At 37.9% G+C, this 17,299-nt stretch overlaps 1 protein-coding gene across 3 annotated transcripts in view; it reads right to left on the bottom strand.

Moving 5' to 3' along the window:
• The window catches only part of NUBPL (NUBP iron-sulfur cluster assembly factor, mitochondrial), a 241,121-nt gene that overhangs the window by 147,643 nt on the left and 76,179 nt on the right, over window positions 1-17,299 (bottom strand). For all 3 annotated transcript variants that reach the window (XR_009454504.1, XM_059710159.1, XM_059710171.1), the window contains 2 exons: window positions 1,081-1,120; window positions 900-990 (listed from right to left, as the gene is read on the bottom strand). Coding sequence is in view for 2 of the 3 variants with exons in the window: in XM_059710159.1 (XP_059566142.1) it covers window positions 900-990; window positions 1,081-1,120 (131 nt within the window). In the remaining variant the exon portion in view is untranslated. The remainder of the gene's footprint in view (window positions 1-899; window positions 991-1,080; window positions 1,121-17,299) is intronic.

Here is a 17,299-nt window from a genome sequence, read left to right as displayed (position 1 = left end):
ACCTGTTTTGGAAACTGAATGTAAAAGAGGAAAAGATGCAGCCAAGAGACTTAAATAAATGTACTAGGAATAGGATGACACTGAGTCCAGAGACAGAAGAGTACATTTATCAGACTCAAGTAGCAGAAGAAAGACATGATGTTACAATGAAAAAAGAAGAGTTTCAGAATTCAAGACGTATTTCATCTACTTGATTCACAACTGGAAATAATTATATATATAATGAATACATACAAGGAATATCTATGATTAGAATTGTCAACCTATAGCATAGTACCTGACCCAAAGTAAAATCTGAATGTGAGGTAACTGCTATAAATAGGTGGAGAAAATCCAAATTAAAATTTATTCCTATAAATAACATATAGCCCTTCTGATAGTTTTAGATAATCCACTCAACTGTTCTCTTCCTTAAGAATTAATTGAAGTTGATTGGGCAGATATTATATACACAAATATATAACCATATGTACTCAGGGTAAAACAAAATTTTATTTTGTTCTGAAGCACTATAGCTTATATAATTTTTTCTACATCTGAGTAATTTCTGCACTGCCCTTATAACTCATACTGGCCATAATGAGATTAACCATAAATCTGAAGAAGGCAGATTACTTATAAAATGGATTTCCCCATCTTATGCAGCCTCAACAGAGCAACAGAACAATATAAAATAAGACATTGGGTTTTTAGTACTCATAAATAATGGGGAAGATTAAATCACATAACAGTGAAATTTGATTTTGTCGCCACATAACTCATTATACATTCAGTTTATCAACTGGATTCTTTTGCAAAACATCTGAAACGTAAATGCAAATTTTAACAGCTCTCCAATAAGCAGCTGCATTAACCACAGTGTGCCGATGATAAAGTGATACTCAATGCAAGTTTCTTACCTGCCTCAACAGTTTTTCAATGGCTGACATTACCATAAGGCCTCTCCAAACAACTGGTGCAGTCTCTTCAACCAGGAAGCCCATAGACATACTACAACAGTAAATCAAAAAGACAACTAATTTACTTAAGTTAATCAACAGTATTCTGAAAAGAAGTATAAAGTAAAAAAGATATGCTCACCAAGCAATACCATAATTCAAAAGAGGCTTCATTAGGTTGTCTGAAATTAAAAAAAAAAAATCTCTTTGAGAAGAGTCATATATAAACATAATGATTTGTTCTCATCAAAGAGTGCCAAATTAAAATACAAATAGACTATTCGTATTCCTGCTCTTTTAACCTCCAACTAATTCATCTCAATTTACAACAGTTTAAACATTTGTCAAGCATAAAACTAATACTTCGAATAGATGTAATTTCTAAAAATGGTTGAGATATTGTTTTATTGAAAACAATTCATCTAGCATTTTCAAATATGCTTTTAAAAATACCTCAATAATGTTGTTCACCAATTTTGGTCACATATATAGATACATAGGTTACATACATATGCTTAAAAAAATAGCCTCAATAAATAATGTTGTCCATCAATTTGGTTCACATATATAGATTACATATATATGCTTATCTAAGATGCTTACACACATGTGCACACACAAACTCATCTAATCAGTTCTCCCTATTTCTTATTTTTTCTTTACTTGGAGAATTTGAAAAGTATACAAACACCAAAAAGTAGGAAAACTTTATTTTGTACCTTAATAAAAACCATAAATAAAAAATCCACAGTAAGCATCACACTTTAAGAACAAGGAAAAGAAAAGGATATCCCCTTTGGTCACTTCTTGTCAACATAATATTGAAAGTTATAGCCAGACAAATTAGGAAAGAAACATAAATAAGTGGGATCCAAGTTGAAAAGGAAAAAGTCAAGTTCTCTCTGTTCATAGATGATATAATCCATGTATATAAGCTATGGTGCACACTGACCACCAGGGGGAAGACACTCAACACAGGAGCTGCCCCCTGGTGGTCAGTGCACTCCTTCAGCCAAGCTCCCATGGCCAGCCAACCTCCCGCAGTCCCTCTCTACCCCCACCCCCACTGGCCAACCTCCCATGACCCTTCCCTTCAGCCAACCTCCTGCAGCCCCGATTGGCCCCGATCACTGGCCAGGCCAAGAGACCCCACCCGTACACGAATTTGTGCACCAGGCCTCTAGTCCTATATAATAAAAGCCTAATATGCAAATTGTCCCCTTGGGCGGTCATTCTGTTGTAACGTACCCCGCGAATCACAGAAGGACGCCTCAAGAAGTCGAATTAAAGAGTCACATTTATTGCAATCCGGGACTATGAGGGGTCATCCCCAAATCTCATAGTAATAAGATGGTGGCAAAACCAGACTGATATAGGCAAAAATCACAAAGGTATTGATTACATCCCAGGGTTTGGAATGTGGCACCTGGCTCCCAAAAAAGCAGATTACAGAAGCAGAATTAAGCATGTTAATTACAGTTTCGGGTCTCGGGGTCACTGAATTGACAGAAATACATTATCTAGAGTCCTTGGGTAACCTGGGTTAAACTTAGGCATGTTATCTAAATTACAGTTTTGGGTCTCCGGAACACTGAGTTGTCAGGACAATTTAGAGTAATTGTGCTGTCCTGGTCTCGGGACCACTGAGGCAGCTGGAATGCACCACCTGTGGCCACTAAAACAATTTAGGGTAATTGTGCTGTCCTGTTTCCCAGGTACAGAAGAATGTGCTCTCTAAGACCAGTATGATAACAATCAATGGGATAGTCATTCAATCGCTAAGGCACTCAATAGAATGGGATGACTTATACAATTTAGAAAATCAAAGTAACTTTTATATTGTTAAGCCAAACAACAGGGTTAGAGTTAAACTACAGTTTCCACCTGAAATGGTTGCTACCATACTTCAATTCGACATCTTGCTATGACATGTGCTGACCACCAAGGGCGGGCACAGAATATGGTGGGCGTCGGCAACGCACTGCAACCTCTCGCCGGCTACCTGGGGGCGGGGGTGCCTGGGATGGAGATGTGGTGAGAATGCAGGGTGTCCACCAAGCTTGCTCTCACTCCCCGTTACCCTCCCCCAAGACTCCAGGGCTCACGTGCTGGGGAAGCACCCACACTCAGGTGCCACACACCCGCAAGGAGCCCACCCTGAATCCACACGGCATCTTCCGGGTGAACCAAGCCACAGCCACAAGAACTGCAGGGGCTGGTCAAGCTCCCCATGGGTTCGTGCAGGAGCTGGTCTGCAAGGCCAGTTGGAAGAGAGTGTGCTGCCCACCCAGCTTCTGTGCGGCACCACTGGGTAGCCCAGAAGCCCATGCTGTGCCCCGGCCCGTGGCATCCAGCCATGCTCACCGCATCTCCACATGGGGACTCAGGCACCATGACTCAGGCGGAGGGGGTCATGCGGGGTCCTGAGGGCCCAGGAGCTGCCCAAGGCCCTGAGGTCAGCTGGAACCTGCCCTTCCATACATGATGCTCATGCTTTGATTGCCAGCCAGGCCTAGGGACCACACCCGTGAATGAATTTCGTGCACTGGGCCTCTAGTCTTACACATAGAAAACCCTGAATGTTCCACACACACACAAACAACACAATTAAAGCTGATAAATGAATTCAGCAAAGTAGCAGGATACAAAGTCAACACACAAAAATCAGTTACATTTCTATGCACTAATAATGAACAATCTGAAATGGAAATTATGAAAACAATTCTATTTATAAGAGCACCAAAAAATCAAATGCTAAAGAATTAACATAACCAAAGAAGTGAAAACTCTTTAAAATGTACAATGAAAACTGCAAAACATTATTGAAACAAAGAAGACATAATAAAAGGAAACATGTATCATGTTCACTAACTGGAATATTTAATATTATTAAGATGTCAATACTACCCAAAGCACACATATTCAATGCAACCTCTCTCAAAATCCCAATAACATTTTTATAGAAATAGAAAAATCTGTCCTTAAATTCATATGGAAAATCAAGGGATTCCAAATAGGCAAGTCAATTTTGGAAAAAGAACAAAGCTAGAGGACTCACACTTCCTGAGTTAAAACTACAGTAATCAAAACAGTGTGGTACTGGCATCAAGGCAGACAAATAGACCAATGGAATAGAATACAGAGCTCAGATATAACCCTTAGCATACTGGGTGAGGCAAAAGTAGTTGTGAGTATGCACAACCCAGAGTTTATTCTTGTATTAATATTTATTCATTATTGTATTATTTTCCTTACAAATAACTGTAAACCTACTTTTGCCCTAACCCAGTGGTCGGCAAACTCATTAGTCAACAGAGCCAGATATCAATAGTACAACGATTGAAATTTCTTTTGAGAGCCAAATTTTTTAAACTCAAACTATATAGGTAGGTACATTGTTATTAACTTAATTAGGGTACTCCTAAGGCTTAGGAAGAGCCACACTCAAGGGGCCAAAGAGCCGCAGTTTGCCAACCACGGCCCTAACCTATATATACTGGTAATTATAAACAGAATTCGTTATAGAATAGGTACTGTGACCATGTCAAACTGAAAAGCTAAATAAAAAGGAAATAGGCATATGAAAGGCTGCTTTCAAGTTGACATCAAAGATAACTCTGATCTAGAATCAGATCTTTCTGTAGTGATCCCATTGTTAAGTAGTGGACATTTCCATTTACTTGGTATTCGCAGTAAGCCTAAAGCATCTCTGTACCTCCTACTCTATTCCCTGGCTCCAAAACGAAAAGAAGAGTTTTAAATATAGTTGAACATCAAGGTTCAGAAATATATATTTTTAAAAATTATAAATTAAAATCATATAACTGGAGACATTAAGTCCATTTTTAAAAGTGAAGATAGTGTAGCCAAGAATATGCAATCTCATTTCATGAATTTTAAGGATTATTTAAACAGAGTAAATTAATAAACAAAAGTTTTATAAAAACCAAACCTTTATCCACATTACTCAAAGGTAAAGAACTTTTATAAAGTAGGAAGGACAGCCTTAGCGGTTTGATTCCATGGTTGAGCATCAGCTCACAGACTGAAGGATCGAGGGTTTGATTCCAGTCAAGGACACATACTTTGGTTGCAGGTTCAATCCCTGGCGGGGGCAACCAATCAATGTGTCTCTCTCACATCGTTATTTCTCTCTGACTCTACCTCTCTCTTCCATTCGCTCTAAAAATCAATGGAAAAAATATTCTCAGGTGAGGATTAACAACAACGAAAAACATAGGAAAGGACAGCCAGTAAAAATTTTGTAACATCACTTTCTCACCATCCATTTTTCTACTCCTTCCTTTCTTTCTGAAGCCAAGACCCTTTCTTATGGAAAATTAGGTGCAAGAAAAGAGTTGCATCCACTATTGTTCTTTCAGAAGAATGTCGAGTTATGGTATGATAATGTAGTTCCACCTATTAACAGTACCTTGAAAAGGTTTAGAATACCCACCCGTGTTCCTAAAATAAAAGAAAATAAGCAAAGGGAAGTAGAATAAAAGAAGGTGATTAAAGGTGAGTCCCGGGAAGGTGAGTAAGGATGGGGGAATGAGAAAGGTCAAAACTCAAGTGCCAACCTGGACAGTCAAAGGCAATATTATAATACTGTTTCTAGGAGTGGAAAGTAGGGCATGTAGAATATTAGAGAATGGAGCAGAAAGTAAGACGATGAAGAAAATTTTCTAGTGTTTTTACAAGTACAGTATACACCTACCACTATTAATATTAAAATGTCATTTATGTTCACCATACTTTCCCCTTTTTGTACCAGCCTGAAACTCTATTACCCCATTCCTGGCACCCACCCTTCTCAAAGCTGAAAGCCATTCAGACACACATTTCTTCAAATCCAACCTCTTGCCTAATAAAAACTGCCCCTTTCTGTTCCAGCCCATCTCTTCCTTAATCAAGATTCTCATTGTCTCACGTGGGTGGTTTCCATTAGGAAAATAACCTGATAAAAGTAAACCACATTGAGATCTTTAGAGAATAAAAGTATTTTTAAATGTTGGGATCCTATCTCAGAATCTTATCTACTCTGAGGCTAACATTTTCTTCACTTAATCATTCAAAAAATATTTACTGAGTAACCAGAAGTATAGAGACAAATTTGGCACCCTACTTCTGAATACTTGCCAGTTTCTATTGTAGAGTGAAATAGTGAAAGGAAGGCTAGAAAAAAAGATAGGCAATAATGGGACTTTAGGTACTGATGATAAATACTTGCTTTACATACTATTATTCCAACAACTCATATACCACCATTCCTGGCTTCCAGCCCATCTTACACCTGACTTCACATCACTAATTGATCATATTCTTTCCTGCTTAAGCCAAGTATGGACTCAGAATTTTTTAAACATTATGTTTCAGGTAACCAGCTGTTGTTTAAGATGAAAACTATGTGTTATCTCCTATTTAAGGGAAAGTCAGGCATCTGGGAAGGAAAGATTTTAAAGATGACAGAAGGAACCACACTATATTCAGTCTAGAAGAGTAACAAAAATAGCAATTACATTATGTGTCATGCAGCACTGCACAGATACTTTAAAGATATTGTATTTCACTGAATCCTTATAGCAATCCTATGAGGCAAGTATTATCTCCATTTTACAGTGAAGTAGAAGGCTATTCCCAGCCTCCTCTCTGCTTGTCTAAATTCCCTTCATCCACGGCAGCCTCCAAACCAGCTCTCCATAATCATTCCCTCTACTAATCTCCTCCAGCATCTGACAATAAATGTTATCCTGTGTGATTGTTTATCTTTCTTATGCTTCTATCCTGCCTCCCCAACTAAATACCATATTCCCCTTGCTCAGTACAGCTGGTGCTCAAAAACATACGTTTATATAATGGCCAAAACAATTTTGTAAACAGTCAAAAGTTAATATATATTAAAAGAAACCTGCACACCCTCTTTTTGGTCATCCAGGCATGTTTTAGTGCAGTAAAATATTATCTATCATAAGCAAATTAGCTACTTACTAGCTCTATGACATAAAGTCCTCATATATCATACTTCGCATGAAGTAGATGAAAATAAAAAATAAACAAAATTTATCTGCCCAAAGTTACTAGTAAGCAGCTAGCAACAAAAGCAGTAAGGATTTGCAATTAGTCCTTTTTCATACTAAGTCTCATATTCTTTCCACATACATATCCAAAGAAGCAGGAAGTAGAAGGTCACACCAACATATATAAGACCCAAAGATGACAACAGTTGGAAGATTAGCTAATCTAGAAGCAAATTTTCCTTCTATTGCTTGATTTAGCATACTCTGACGCATCAAGTTATGCTGTAATTAATGTGAATCACCTTTAAGTCCATGGTAGCTAGGGTTACCAGCTATAAAATTGCAGTTGACTGTTTTGGGCTATTTTGATATTTTTTAACTAAATTTCTGTAATTCCCAACATTTCTGTTTATATAGTGACATTTCCAACTTTCCTTCTTATCAAATGTTATGACATATAAAAAGTGGTTTTCTTCTATTAGTCTGCCTGGCTCTAAAAAAATCTCAAATTATTTTTAAGTAGCAATCGTGAGCTCAAACACAAGAGATGCAGGAGCTGCTGGGATTTGAAAAATCCTAGCAATGAATGCACATGAAAGTGAAGAAAGAGACGCAGTCAGTGGCAAGTTAGCAAAACCAAAAGTGACATACTAGGACAAGAAAAAGATAACTTAGCACATGACAAGGGCTTCACACAAAACTGCATTTCTTACAGTAACTAAAATGCCTGTTAATGTGAATATTGTGAAGCAACAATAAAGTCTAAACAAAAAAAAAAAGAGTAAAAACATAAACAGAATAAAATAAAGAAAATAAACAGATGTATAGCCACAGACAAAACACTAGTTTCAGTGTGGCCTTTATACAAGAATAATAATAAAAAAATTGCATACATATAAGCAAAAACAATGGATACAGACAATAGGGGAGTGAAGGCCTGTGCTAGGGGGCAGGAGCGGGCTGGGAGAGGTCAATGGGGAGAAAAGGAGACATATGTAATACTTCCAACAATAAAGAATTTTTTTTAAATATATAAACTCAATTTGTTTTAAGAGAAGAGGGGAAAATAACACTACAAAGAATAAAACTTAAAAACTATTTTAAGAAGTCTATTGAAAATAGTGATCTAATATAAAAAAAAAATGCTACCATAAAGAGATATAACTGTGGAATAAACATAAATTATAATAAAAATAAAAACTATAAAAGATAATACATATATTCAGGGGTCAGCTCCTTTCAATAAACACTTTGTATATACAATAAAAGTCTTACTACACTACCCATTCAGTTATTCTAGAGGTTTGGGAGCTTATGTGAATGGCTCATGTATCAGAGTATATAGATAAGAGATAAAAGGAAAAAAAGTAATAGGAAGCAGAGTCACTGATATCTGTGACCCCACAGTAAACTGGAGACTGTCCAGAAGGGTAATAAAATTTTGTAATGTTGGATCGTTTTGTGATTTTGGTTACCAGCTGCCGATAAAGCATTTCTAGAATAGTAACTGCTTTAAAAATTCCATTCTGTGCCATTCAAGATTATAGGCAATTAATTTATGTAATATCTGTAACTCTAAGAAAGACTATATAAATTAATTTCTATAAAAATGAATTTTATTTTAAAGGATCAATGAATACTCAACACTTAACACATTGTATGCGGGAAACATATTTATACGTTTTACGTTGACTGGTAGTAGAGCCAGGGACACGTATTAATACGTTTTTTATAGACTAGCAGTAGAATGCGGGTAACGTATAAATACGTTTATTTTTATACTTTTTTATTGCTCTAAAGGGATGCTAACATGCAGATATATGACTTCCAAAGGACATAATTTGGGTCTCTAACACATACAATGGTGAATTATGTATGTACTTCCAGGTATAAGGGTAATCAATCTATTCAACTGCAAAAATGGCCCGCGCCACCTGTTAGCGCGCGACAAAAACTACCTGCAAACAATGTGTTAAGAGAATTCTTTTCATTCACTCACTCATTCGACATATTTATTGAGCACCTACTACATATCAAGCCCAAAGTTTGGAACTAGGGATACACTGGCAAAGGAAAAAATACACAGTATTTTCCATCATGAAATATAAAGTCTATGGGAAAGACAGACACTAATCAAACAATCAAAAGACAAATGTAAACTTGCAACCAAAACAAGTACTACAAAGAAAAATATAGAATTTGGCCTAGTCACAGGGTCTTTGATACAAAGAAAAACTTCATTCTTCAAAGAAACACTTTACAAACTTGGTAATTTTATATAGTATTAGAGGCCCAGTGCACAAAATTCGTGCTCGAGGGGGGAGTGGTCCATCAGCCTGGCCTGTGCCCTCTCGCAGTCCAGGAGCCCTCAGGGGATGTCTAACTGCTGGCTTAGGCCTGCTCCCCGACCAGCAGTCCGGACATCCTTAGCACTGCCATGGAGGTGGGAGAGGCTCCCACCATTGCCGCTGTGCTCGCCAGCCATGAGCCTGGCTCAGGGCTTCTGGCTGAGTACCACTCCCCGTGTGGGACCGCACTGACCACTAGGGGGCAGCTCCTGCATTGAGTGTCTGCCCCTTGCCGGTCAGTACGTGTCATAGTGACCAGTAGTTCCACCATTCCCAGCTGGCATGGCTTAGTGGTTGAGCATCAACCTACAAACCAGTTCAATTCCCAGTCAGGGCACATGCCCAGATTGTGGGCTGGATCCTCAGTGCGGGGCATGTAGGAGGCAGCCAATCAATGATTCTCATCATTGATGTTTCTATCTCTCACTCCCTTTCCCTTCCTCTCTGAAATAAAAAATATATATATTTTTAAACAATCAGGGAAGATATTGAAAATATTGGGAAATGCCATCATTTATCTAAAGAGAAAAAAAAATCTTTAAATGGGTATTAATACCTGAGGTAGCTCCTTCCTCAAAAATATCACTCATACTAAAAAAGCTAAGTTAAAATTTGAGAAACAATTCAGCTTTTTAAACCAAAACTCAAAGATCTGGAATAGTATTGAATTTCAAAACAATTTTTAAACACAGAAATGTTTATAATATCTAGTCTTCAAAAAAGTAGCTAAAGGATATTAACATGAAGACAGCATTTTGCAATGAAAGCCATTCCCATAACAAGCTTTGTTAGGTTTTATCTTTACACACATTTGCAATTACTTGAACTTACACCAACGTGAACTAATTTAGGTCTTAAAGACTCCCTCTGTATATATGCCTACCATTTTTTACAAAAACTATTATTACTGGGAAAAAAAGACTTTAATTTGAATCTCCTAACAGCAAAGAGCTAAACTTGTCAAAATTTAATAAAAGATATTATGTAAATACTAGTAGCCCGGTGCACGAAATTTAAAAGGGAATTAATTAATTGCACTAACCAGTTTGGCTCAGTGGATAGAGCATCGGCCTGCGGACTCAAGGGTCCCAGGTTCGATTCCGATCAAGGGCATATACCTTGGTTGCGGGCACATCCCCAATGGGGAGTGTGCAGGAGGCAGCTGATCGATGTTTCTCTCTCATTTATGTTTTTAACTCTCTATCTCTCTCCCTTCCTCTCTATAAAAAATCAATAAAATATATGTTTTTTAAAAGGGAATTAAGTAGTGGAGATATTTTAATATTGCTATTTGCCCTTTCTCTATAATAGAAGTGTGAGAGATGAAAGGAAATTAGTAAAATGTATATGAAAATTATATAAATTTATTAATAAATAAACAGTAACAAAAGGATATAACAACAGAGGCATGATATAAAAGACAAAAACATGATATAAAAACAATAGTGATGCAAACAATGACTGATAAAGTGATTAAACTTATTCTAATATCTCCCTGTATACCACATTAAGAGTGAAAACACTTGCCGTAACCGGTTTGGCTCAGTGGATAGAGTGTCAGCCTGCGGACTCAAGGGTCCCAGGTTCGATTCCAGTCAAGGGCATGTACCTTGGTTGCAGGCACATTCCCAGTAGGGGGTGTGCAGGAGGCAGCTGATTCATTTTTCTCTCTCATCGATGTTTCTAACTCTCTATCCCTCTTCCTTCCTCTCTGTAATAAAAAAAAAAAAAAATCAATAAAATGTATTTAAAAAAAGAAAAAGAGTGAAAACACTTTCAGAGTGCTTGACTAATTTCCCTTGTGATGAAGTATTTATAACTTTAACTGTAACATCACAAGCTCTTCAAACTCGAGAGAAAGCAACATATAACTGACCATGTGCGAAAACGGGTTCAGGTAGAAATATGCCTACTTTGTCCTTGTGATTTATTAATAGTCATCACAAATGCTGGCATCATGGGTCGAATCAATTTAAATGGGAGGCCTGTGTCAGATGCGGACAAATTAATTCTTGGAATCAGAACAGCCTCTCCCTCTGCAGATCCTGTTAATACTTCAGCTTCGATAATGTTAGGTCGTAATCTTTTGATAATAAATCTGGTACCATTACAAAGACCCCATTTACTATTGAGATTTCTCAATAGCATGATGATTGCACCCACTTTCAATTTTAATTTATGACACGGCACTCCAGAAGGAGAAATACTATTAAGAAATTCAATGGGAAAAATTTCATTTTCAGCATCATCTGTGGAATCAATGGAATCATCACTCAAATATGTGTGAAAATCTCCATCGAGTATATCCAAATTTTCTTCATTTAATTTTTAAACATGCTCATTTTTTGGACAAAGAATTGCACATTTAGATATATTTTTATATTATCTATAGCAGTGGTTCTCAATCTTGGCTGCATGTTAGAATTACCTGGGAATCTTTTTAAAATCTTGATTTCTGGGCCTCATCCTCCCGAAATTCTGTTTCTTTGTTATGGGGTGGGGCCACAACATTAGTAACAAAGAAACAGAATTTCCGGAGGATGAGGCCCTGAAATCAGGATTTTAAAAAGATTCCCAGGTGATTCTAATGTGCAGCCAAGGTTGAGAACCACTGATCTATAGATATAGTATTTCCAAAGGTAGCTTCAATAATAGATCCATTACAAATCATTTCACTTCCACACTCTGCTCCGAGGGGGGGTTCCTGCTGAAACCTCGCCCTCCAGGAAACAGCTGGGGGAGGGCGCAGCCATTTCCAAGACGGCCCCTGCAGGACTGACTTCCTTCCGGATGGTTGTGCTTCTGGCTGTGATGTTACACCCAGGGTTTTTATATAAGTAGATTAAAGCGATCATTTACTCCTTTTGACAACATAAAATATATGCTTAAAAGTTAAAAAAAATAACTTCAGCAGTCTCAACTCCATGTACATAGCATCTTGTCTTTCTGGAATATCAACTTATGGGGAACTTTATTATCCAAAAAATGATTACCTATAGCTACCTGCATTTAATATTTAACTAATTAAAATAGTGTGTTTTGCCCTAGGCAGTTTGGCTCAGTGGATAGAGCATCAGCCCACAGACTGAAGGGTCCCAGGTTCAATTCCAGTCAAGGGCAGGCACCTTGGTTGCAGGCTTAGTCAGGGCCCATGGGGGAGGCAACCAATTGATGAGTCTCACTCACATTAATGTTTCTCTCTCTCTCTCCCCCTCTCTTCCATTCTATCTAAAAGCCAAAGGAAAAATATCCTTGGGAGAGGATTAACAACAAAAAATTTAAAAATTTTTTAAAAATAGTGTTTTTAAACGGTTTTTATAAGCTTTGATGTTCTTCTTACAAATTTTGTTAATTTATATATAATTTATAATTTTAGTAGAAAAATTACTTCCTTTTATTCCTGTTCAATTAACTCATTAATGATTAAATTCTCCTAAACAATTATCTCCAAAATTATAAAGCTAATTAAATTAAGTTGCCTTAAACATTTAAAACTAAATGTATAAATCAAATAAGTCTGATTTTCTCAAACTTTCCAAATGCCTCAGAGGGTAGCCTTACAAACTATCAAAACCATTCTAAATACCTAAACAACTCTTATAAATTTAATAATCTGAACTAATTAATGGATTAAATCCAATTATCTTGAATGCTTTAACACTGTTGAGAAACTTAATCAAATTATTTTACATCTTTCTTTTTTTTTTTTTTTTAATTAAATCTTTATTGTTCAGATTATTACATTTGTTCCTCTTTTTTTTTCCCCCCATAACTCCCCTCCTCCCAGTTCCCGCCCCACCCTCCGCCCTCACTCCCCACCCACTGTCCTCATCCATAGGTGCACGATTTTTGTCCAGTCTCTTCCAACATCTCCCACACCCCTTTCCCCCCCAAGAATAGTCAGTCCATTCCCTTTCTATGTCCCTGATTCTATTATAATCAACAGTTCATTCTGTTCATCAGATTATTTATTCACTTGATTCTTAGATTCACTTGTTGATAGATGCATATTTGTTGTTCATAATTTGTATCTTTACCTTTTTCTTCCTCTTCCTCTTCTTAAAGGATACCTTTCAGCATTTCATATAATGCTGGTTTGGTGGTGATGAATTCCTTTAGCTTTTCCTTATCTGTGAAGCTCTTTATCTGACCTTCAATTCTGAATGATAGCTTTGCTGGATAAAGTAATCTTGGTTGTAGGTTCTTGGTATTCATCACTTTGAATATTTCTTGCCACTCCCTTCTGGCCTGCAAAGTTTCTGTTGAGAAATCAGCTGACAGTCGTATGGGTATTCCCTTGTAGGTAACTGAGTTTCTTTCTCTTGCTGTTTTTAAGATTCTCTCTTTATCTTTTGCTCTTGGCATTTTAATTATGATGTGTCTTGGTGTGGTCCTCTTTGGATTCCTTTTGTTTGGGGTTCTCCGCGCTTCTTGGACCTGTAAGTCCATTTCTTTCACCAGGTGGGGGAAGTTTTCTGTCATTATTTCTTCAGATAGGTTTTCAATATCTTGCTCTCTCTCATCTTCTGGCACCCCTATAATTCTGATGTTGGTACGCTTGAAGCTGTCCCAGAGGCTCCTTACACTATCCTCGCATTTTTGGATTCTTTTTTCATTTTGCTTTTCCGGTTGGATGTTTTTTGCTTCCTCGCATTTCAAATCATTGACTTGATTCTTGCGCTCCTCTGGTCTGCTGTCGGGCGTCTGTATAATATTCGTTATTTCAGTCCGTGTATGCTTAATTTCTAGTTGGTTCCCCAATATAAGATCGAGGGTCTTATTAGTTTTCGTGTAGATCTCATTAAGTTTATCGGCAGCTTCTAAACAGTTCTTGAGAGACCTTAAAAGTGTGGTTCTGAACTCTATATCTTCCATTGACAATTTTGTCCTGTTTCTTTGTATCCGCATTTTGTTATGCTTCCTTGGTGCACCCCCTAGTGGTCTTTGTTCGCAGTCTTATAGTTAAATCTTGATTGTTGTAGCTAATTCCAGGGAGGGTTTGACCTCCAGGCCAAGTGGCTATGAGAAGCAGCTGTGTCAGCAGTGAGAGAACTTCTGTCCTCTAGGGAGGTGCTAATCTAGCCTTTGCCTGAGGCTATCCGGCAAATGCCTCTGTGCAGGGCTTGGGCGGGGCGGGTCGCACAGGATCAACAGGGTGGGCTGGAGAGAGCAGTTATGGCGGCTCTCAGTCCTGTCCCCAGGGGCTCTGCCTCTCTGAGTCCCAGCACCCGCTGCAAAGCTCGGAGAGAAAGCTGCACTCGCTCTGACCGAAGCCAGACAGTCCCGCTTCTCCCGTTTGAGTCTGGGTCCCTAAAGACTCGCCCGGATCTGGTGCTCAGAGCCTGCGACTCCCTCCCGATTGAAAACAACAACCGCGCCCTCCGCCGCCAGCCTGCTCCGCGCACTCCGCACCTCAGAATTTGACTTCAGCACTGTGCCTCCTCTGAGTGTCCGTGTGCGTTTCTCTTTCCTCCTAGTTGTAGGACTTCCACTCAGCCGGCGTTCCTGTGGTTCTGGGTGATGTCCCTTCCGTTTTTTGGTTTCACTTTTGAAGTAGTTGTTCAAAGCAGCAAACTCCGGTGTTAACCTATGCCGCCATCTTGGTTCTCCTATTTTACATCTTTCAAATTAAAATCCTCCCAGGTGTAATATACCAGGGACCTGGGGAAAACCTTGGTTTCTGAGGTCTTTGTGAAATAAAACTTTCAGATCAGCCTGAATGGATGGCTTCCCAACTCTTATGTGAAAGAGAAACAAGCTATCTTGTTTAAGTCACAATTGTGTTGGGTTTTCTTTCACTCATAACCACACATACTAGTAATCCGAGTTACTGTATAATATATGTTCAAAATTTATTAAATATTTCAAATTAAAATCCAAAGCTAACATGTAAAATCCTCTTACATGTCTGATTTACTTAAATGTTTCAAACACCTTTAAAAACAAATACAAATGCCCAGCTGGGTTGGTTCAGAGGTTAAGTGTCTACCTATGAACCAGGAGGTTACAGTTCAATTCCCACTCAGGGCCATGCCTGGGCTGTGGACTCAATCCTCAGCATGGGGCATGCAGGAGGCAGCAACCAATGATTCTCTCTCATCATTGATGTTTCTATCTCTCTCTCTCCCCCTCCCTTTCTCTCTGAAATCAATAAAAATGTATTTTCAAAGAATGCAAACATCTAGTATCACAATGATTATAAAACATTTTTCTAGCCCTAACCGGTTTGGCTCAGTGGATAGAGCGTCAGCCTGCGGACTGAAAGGTCCCAGGTTCGATTCCGGTCAAGGGCATGTACCTTGGTTGCGGGCACATCCCCAGTAGGGGGTGTGTAGGAGGCAGCTGATGGATGTTTGTCTCTCATCGATGTTTCTAACTATCCCTCTCCTTTCCTCTCTGTAAAAAATCAATAAAATATATTTTTAAAAAAACATTTTTCTAAATTTAATACCAAGAAAAAGTTTATACTAATAGATTTGATTTGTTTCTTAACTAAAGATAGCATGTTACTAAGACAGAACAACAGAGCCTAGGGGCTTCTTCCAGGAGAGTTCTACTTGCTAGCATGCTATGTTTTTGTTTTGTTGTTTGTTTGTAATACTACGACTTTTCAAGCAACCCAACATACCATACATTCTCTCAATTTTTAAAGCAACCTCTTAACACAACATTTAATTGCTTGCTTTAACATGGCAATGTTAAATGTGATATTCTGTACATTACAGAAGATGCAACTAATCTCTACTGAGTGATTGGATTCTGCTTTCTTATGTTCTATCTGGCTCAATGCCACAATGCTACATTCATTTTATTGCCAGGAAGATACAACAGACAAATTAGTTTGTAGTTTATTGCTGCTGCTTTTACAAAATGATAACCAAGAATTAGATATGACATAAATCATAGCTATAAATAGAACCGTACATGTCCACCAATATTTATTATTTACTTACTTGACTCCCCTGGCTGGCTACTCATACTATTTTATTTACCAAACAGGTTAAAGGTAATCTTTTCAAAGAGTGAACATATATCTTAATGAGGCCAAGACACAACCCACATTTTTAATGGGTAGCAATAAACTAGAGAGCAAAAAGGGAAAATACATGTCACAATAGTCAAATGTCAAAACTGAGAGATTTTGAAAATAAGTATGTCTAAATTAAGTTACAATGTATAAATTCAAGTATCTCACAGTGATTTCAGTTTGTCTATTCCTTGGAACTTAGGCTAAAGGGAAAAAAATCACAGACAAGCAATAGGAAAATAAGAGATTAAGGGAATGTGATGAACCTAGTTGTTGTTTCCTAACTTCCATAACCATGGGAGTAGGGTAAGCATAGCGTAAAGAAATAATGAAATATAAAGAACTGATTCTATCGCTTTCCCTCATTAACTGTAGTGCTCGTCCATTTTGTATTGGGGATGAAAAGTACATTCACTACATCGCATCAGAATATGCCTAGAAATAATGTTCAACTCTGAGAAACCTTATTTATTTGGAAGACTGACAAAGTGTCGACATAAGAACATCCAAACCTGCAGAAAACTTTTATAAGAACTTATTAAAGTTTATTTGAGCCAAACATAGGGTATATCTGGAATCAAGATCTCAACAGAATGAGAAAAATGCTTCCCAGAATAACAGTTTGCAGTTTCTTTTCTGCATTTGGAAGTAAGGAAGGAAGATTACATGAAGGTGGAGAAAGCAGGGTGGGGAGTGTATTACAGAATTATGTGCTCCCTTGAGGGTGTGAAAAGAGGCATTTCAAAGGCATGTTTTCCTAGATCGGGGGGGGGGGGGGAACCTTTTTTTCTGCCAAGGGGCCATTTGGATACTTATAACATCATTCACGGGCCATACAAAATATCAACTTAAAAACTAGCCTGCTATAGTTGGTCAAACATTTAATTAACTCACCCCTAATGCCCTGGCAGGGCCAGACCAGATGATTTCACGGGCCTTATATGGCCTGTGGGTCAGACATTCCTCACT

Source organism: Myotis daubentonii, chromosome 1, assembly GCF_963259705.1.
Source record: "Myotis daubentonii chromosome 1, mMyoDau2.1, whole genome shotgun sequence".
Taxonomy (NCBI): domain Eukaryota; kingdom Metazoa; phylum Chordata; class Mammalia; order Chiroptera; family Vespertilionidae; genus Myotis; species Myotis daubentonii.
This window is presented reverse-complemented; position numbering and strand designations above follow the sequence as displayed.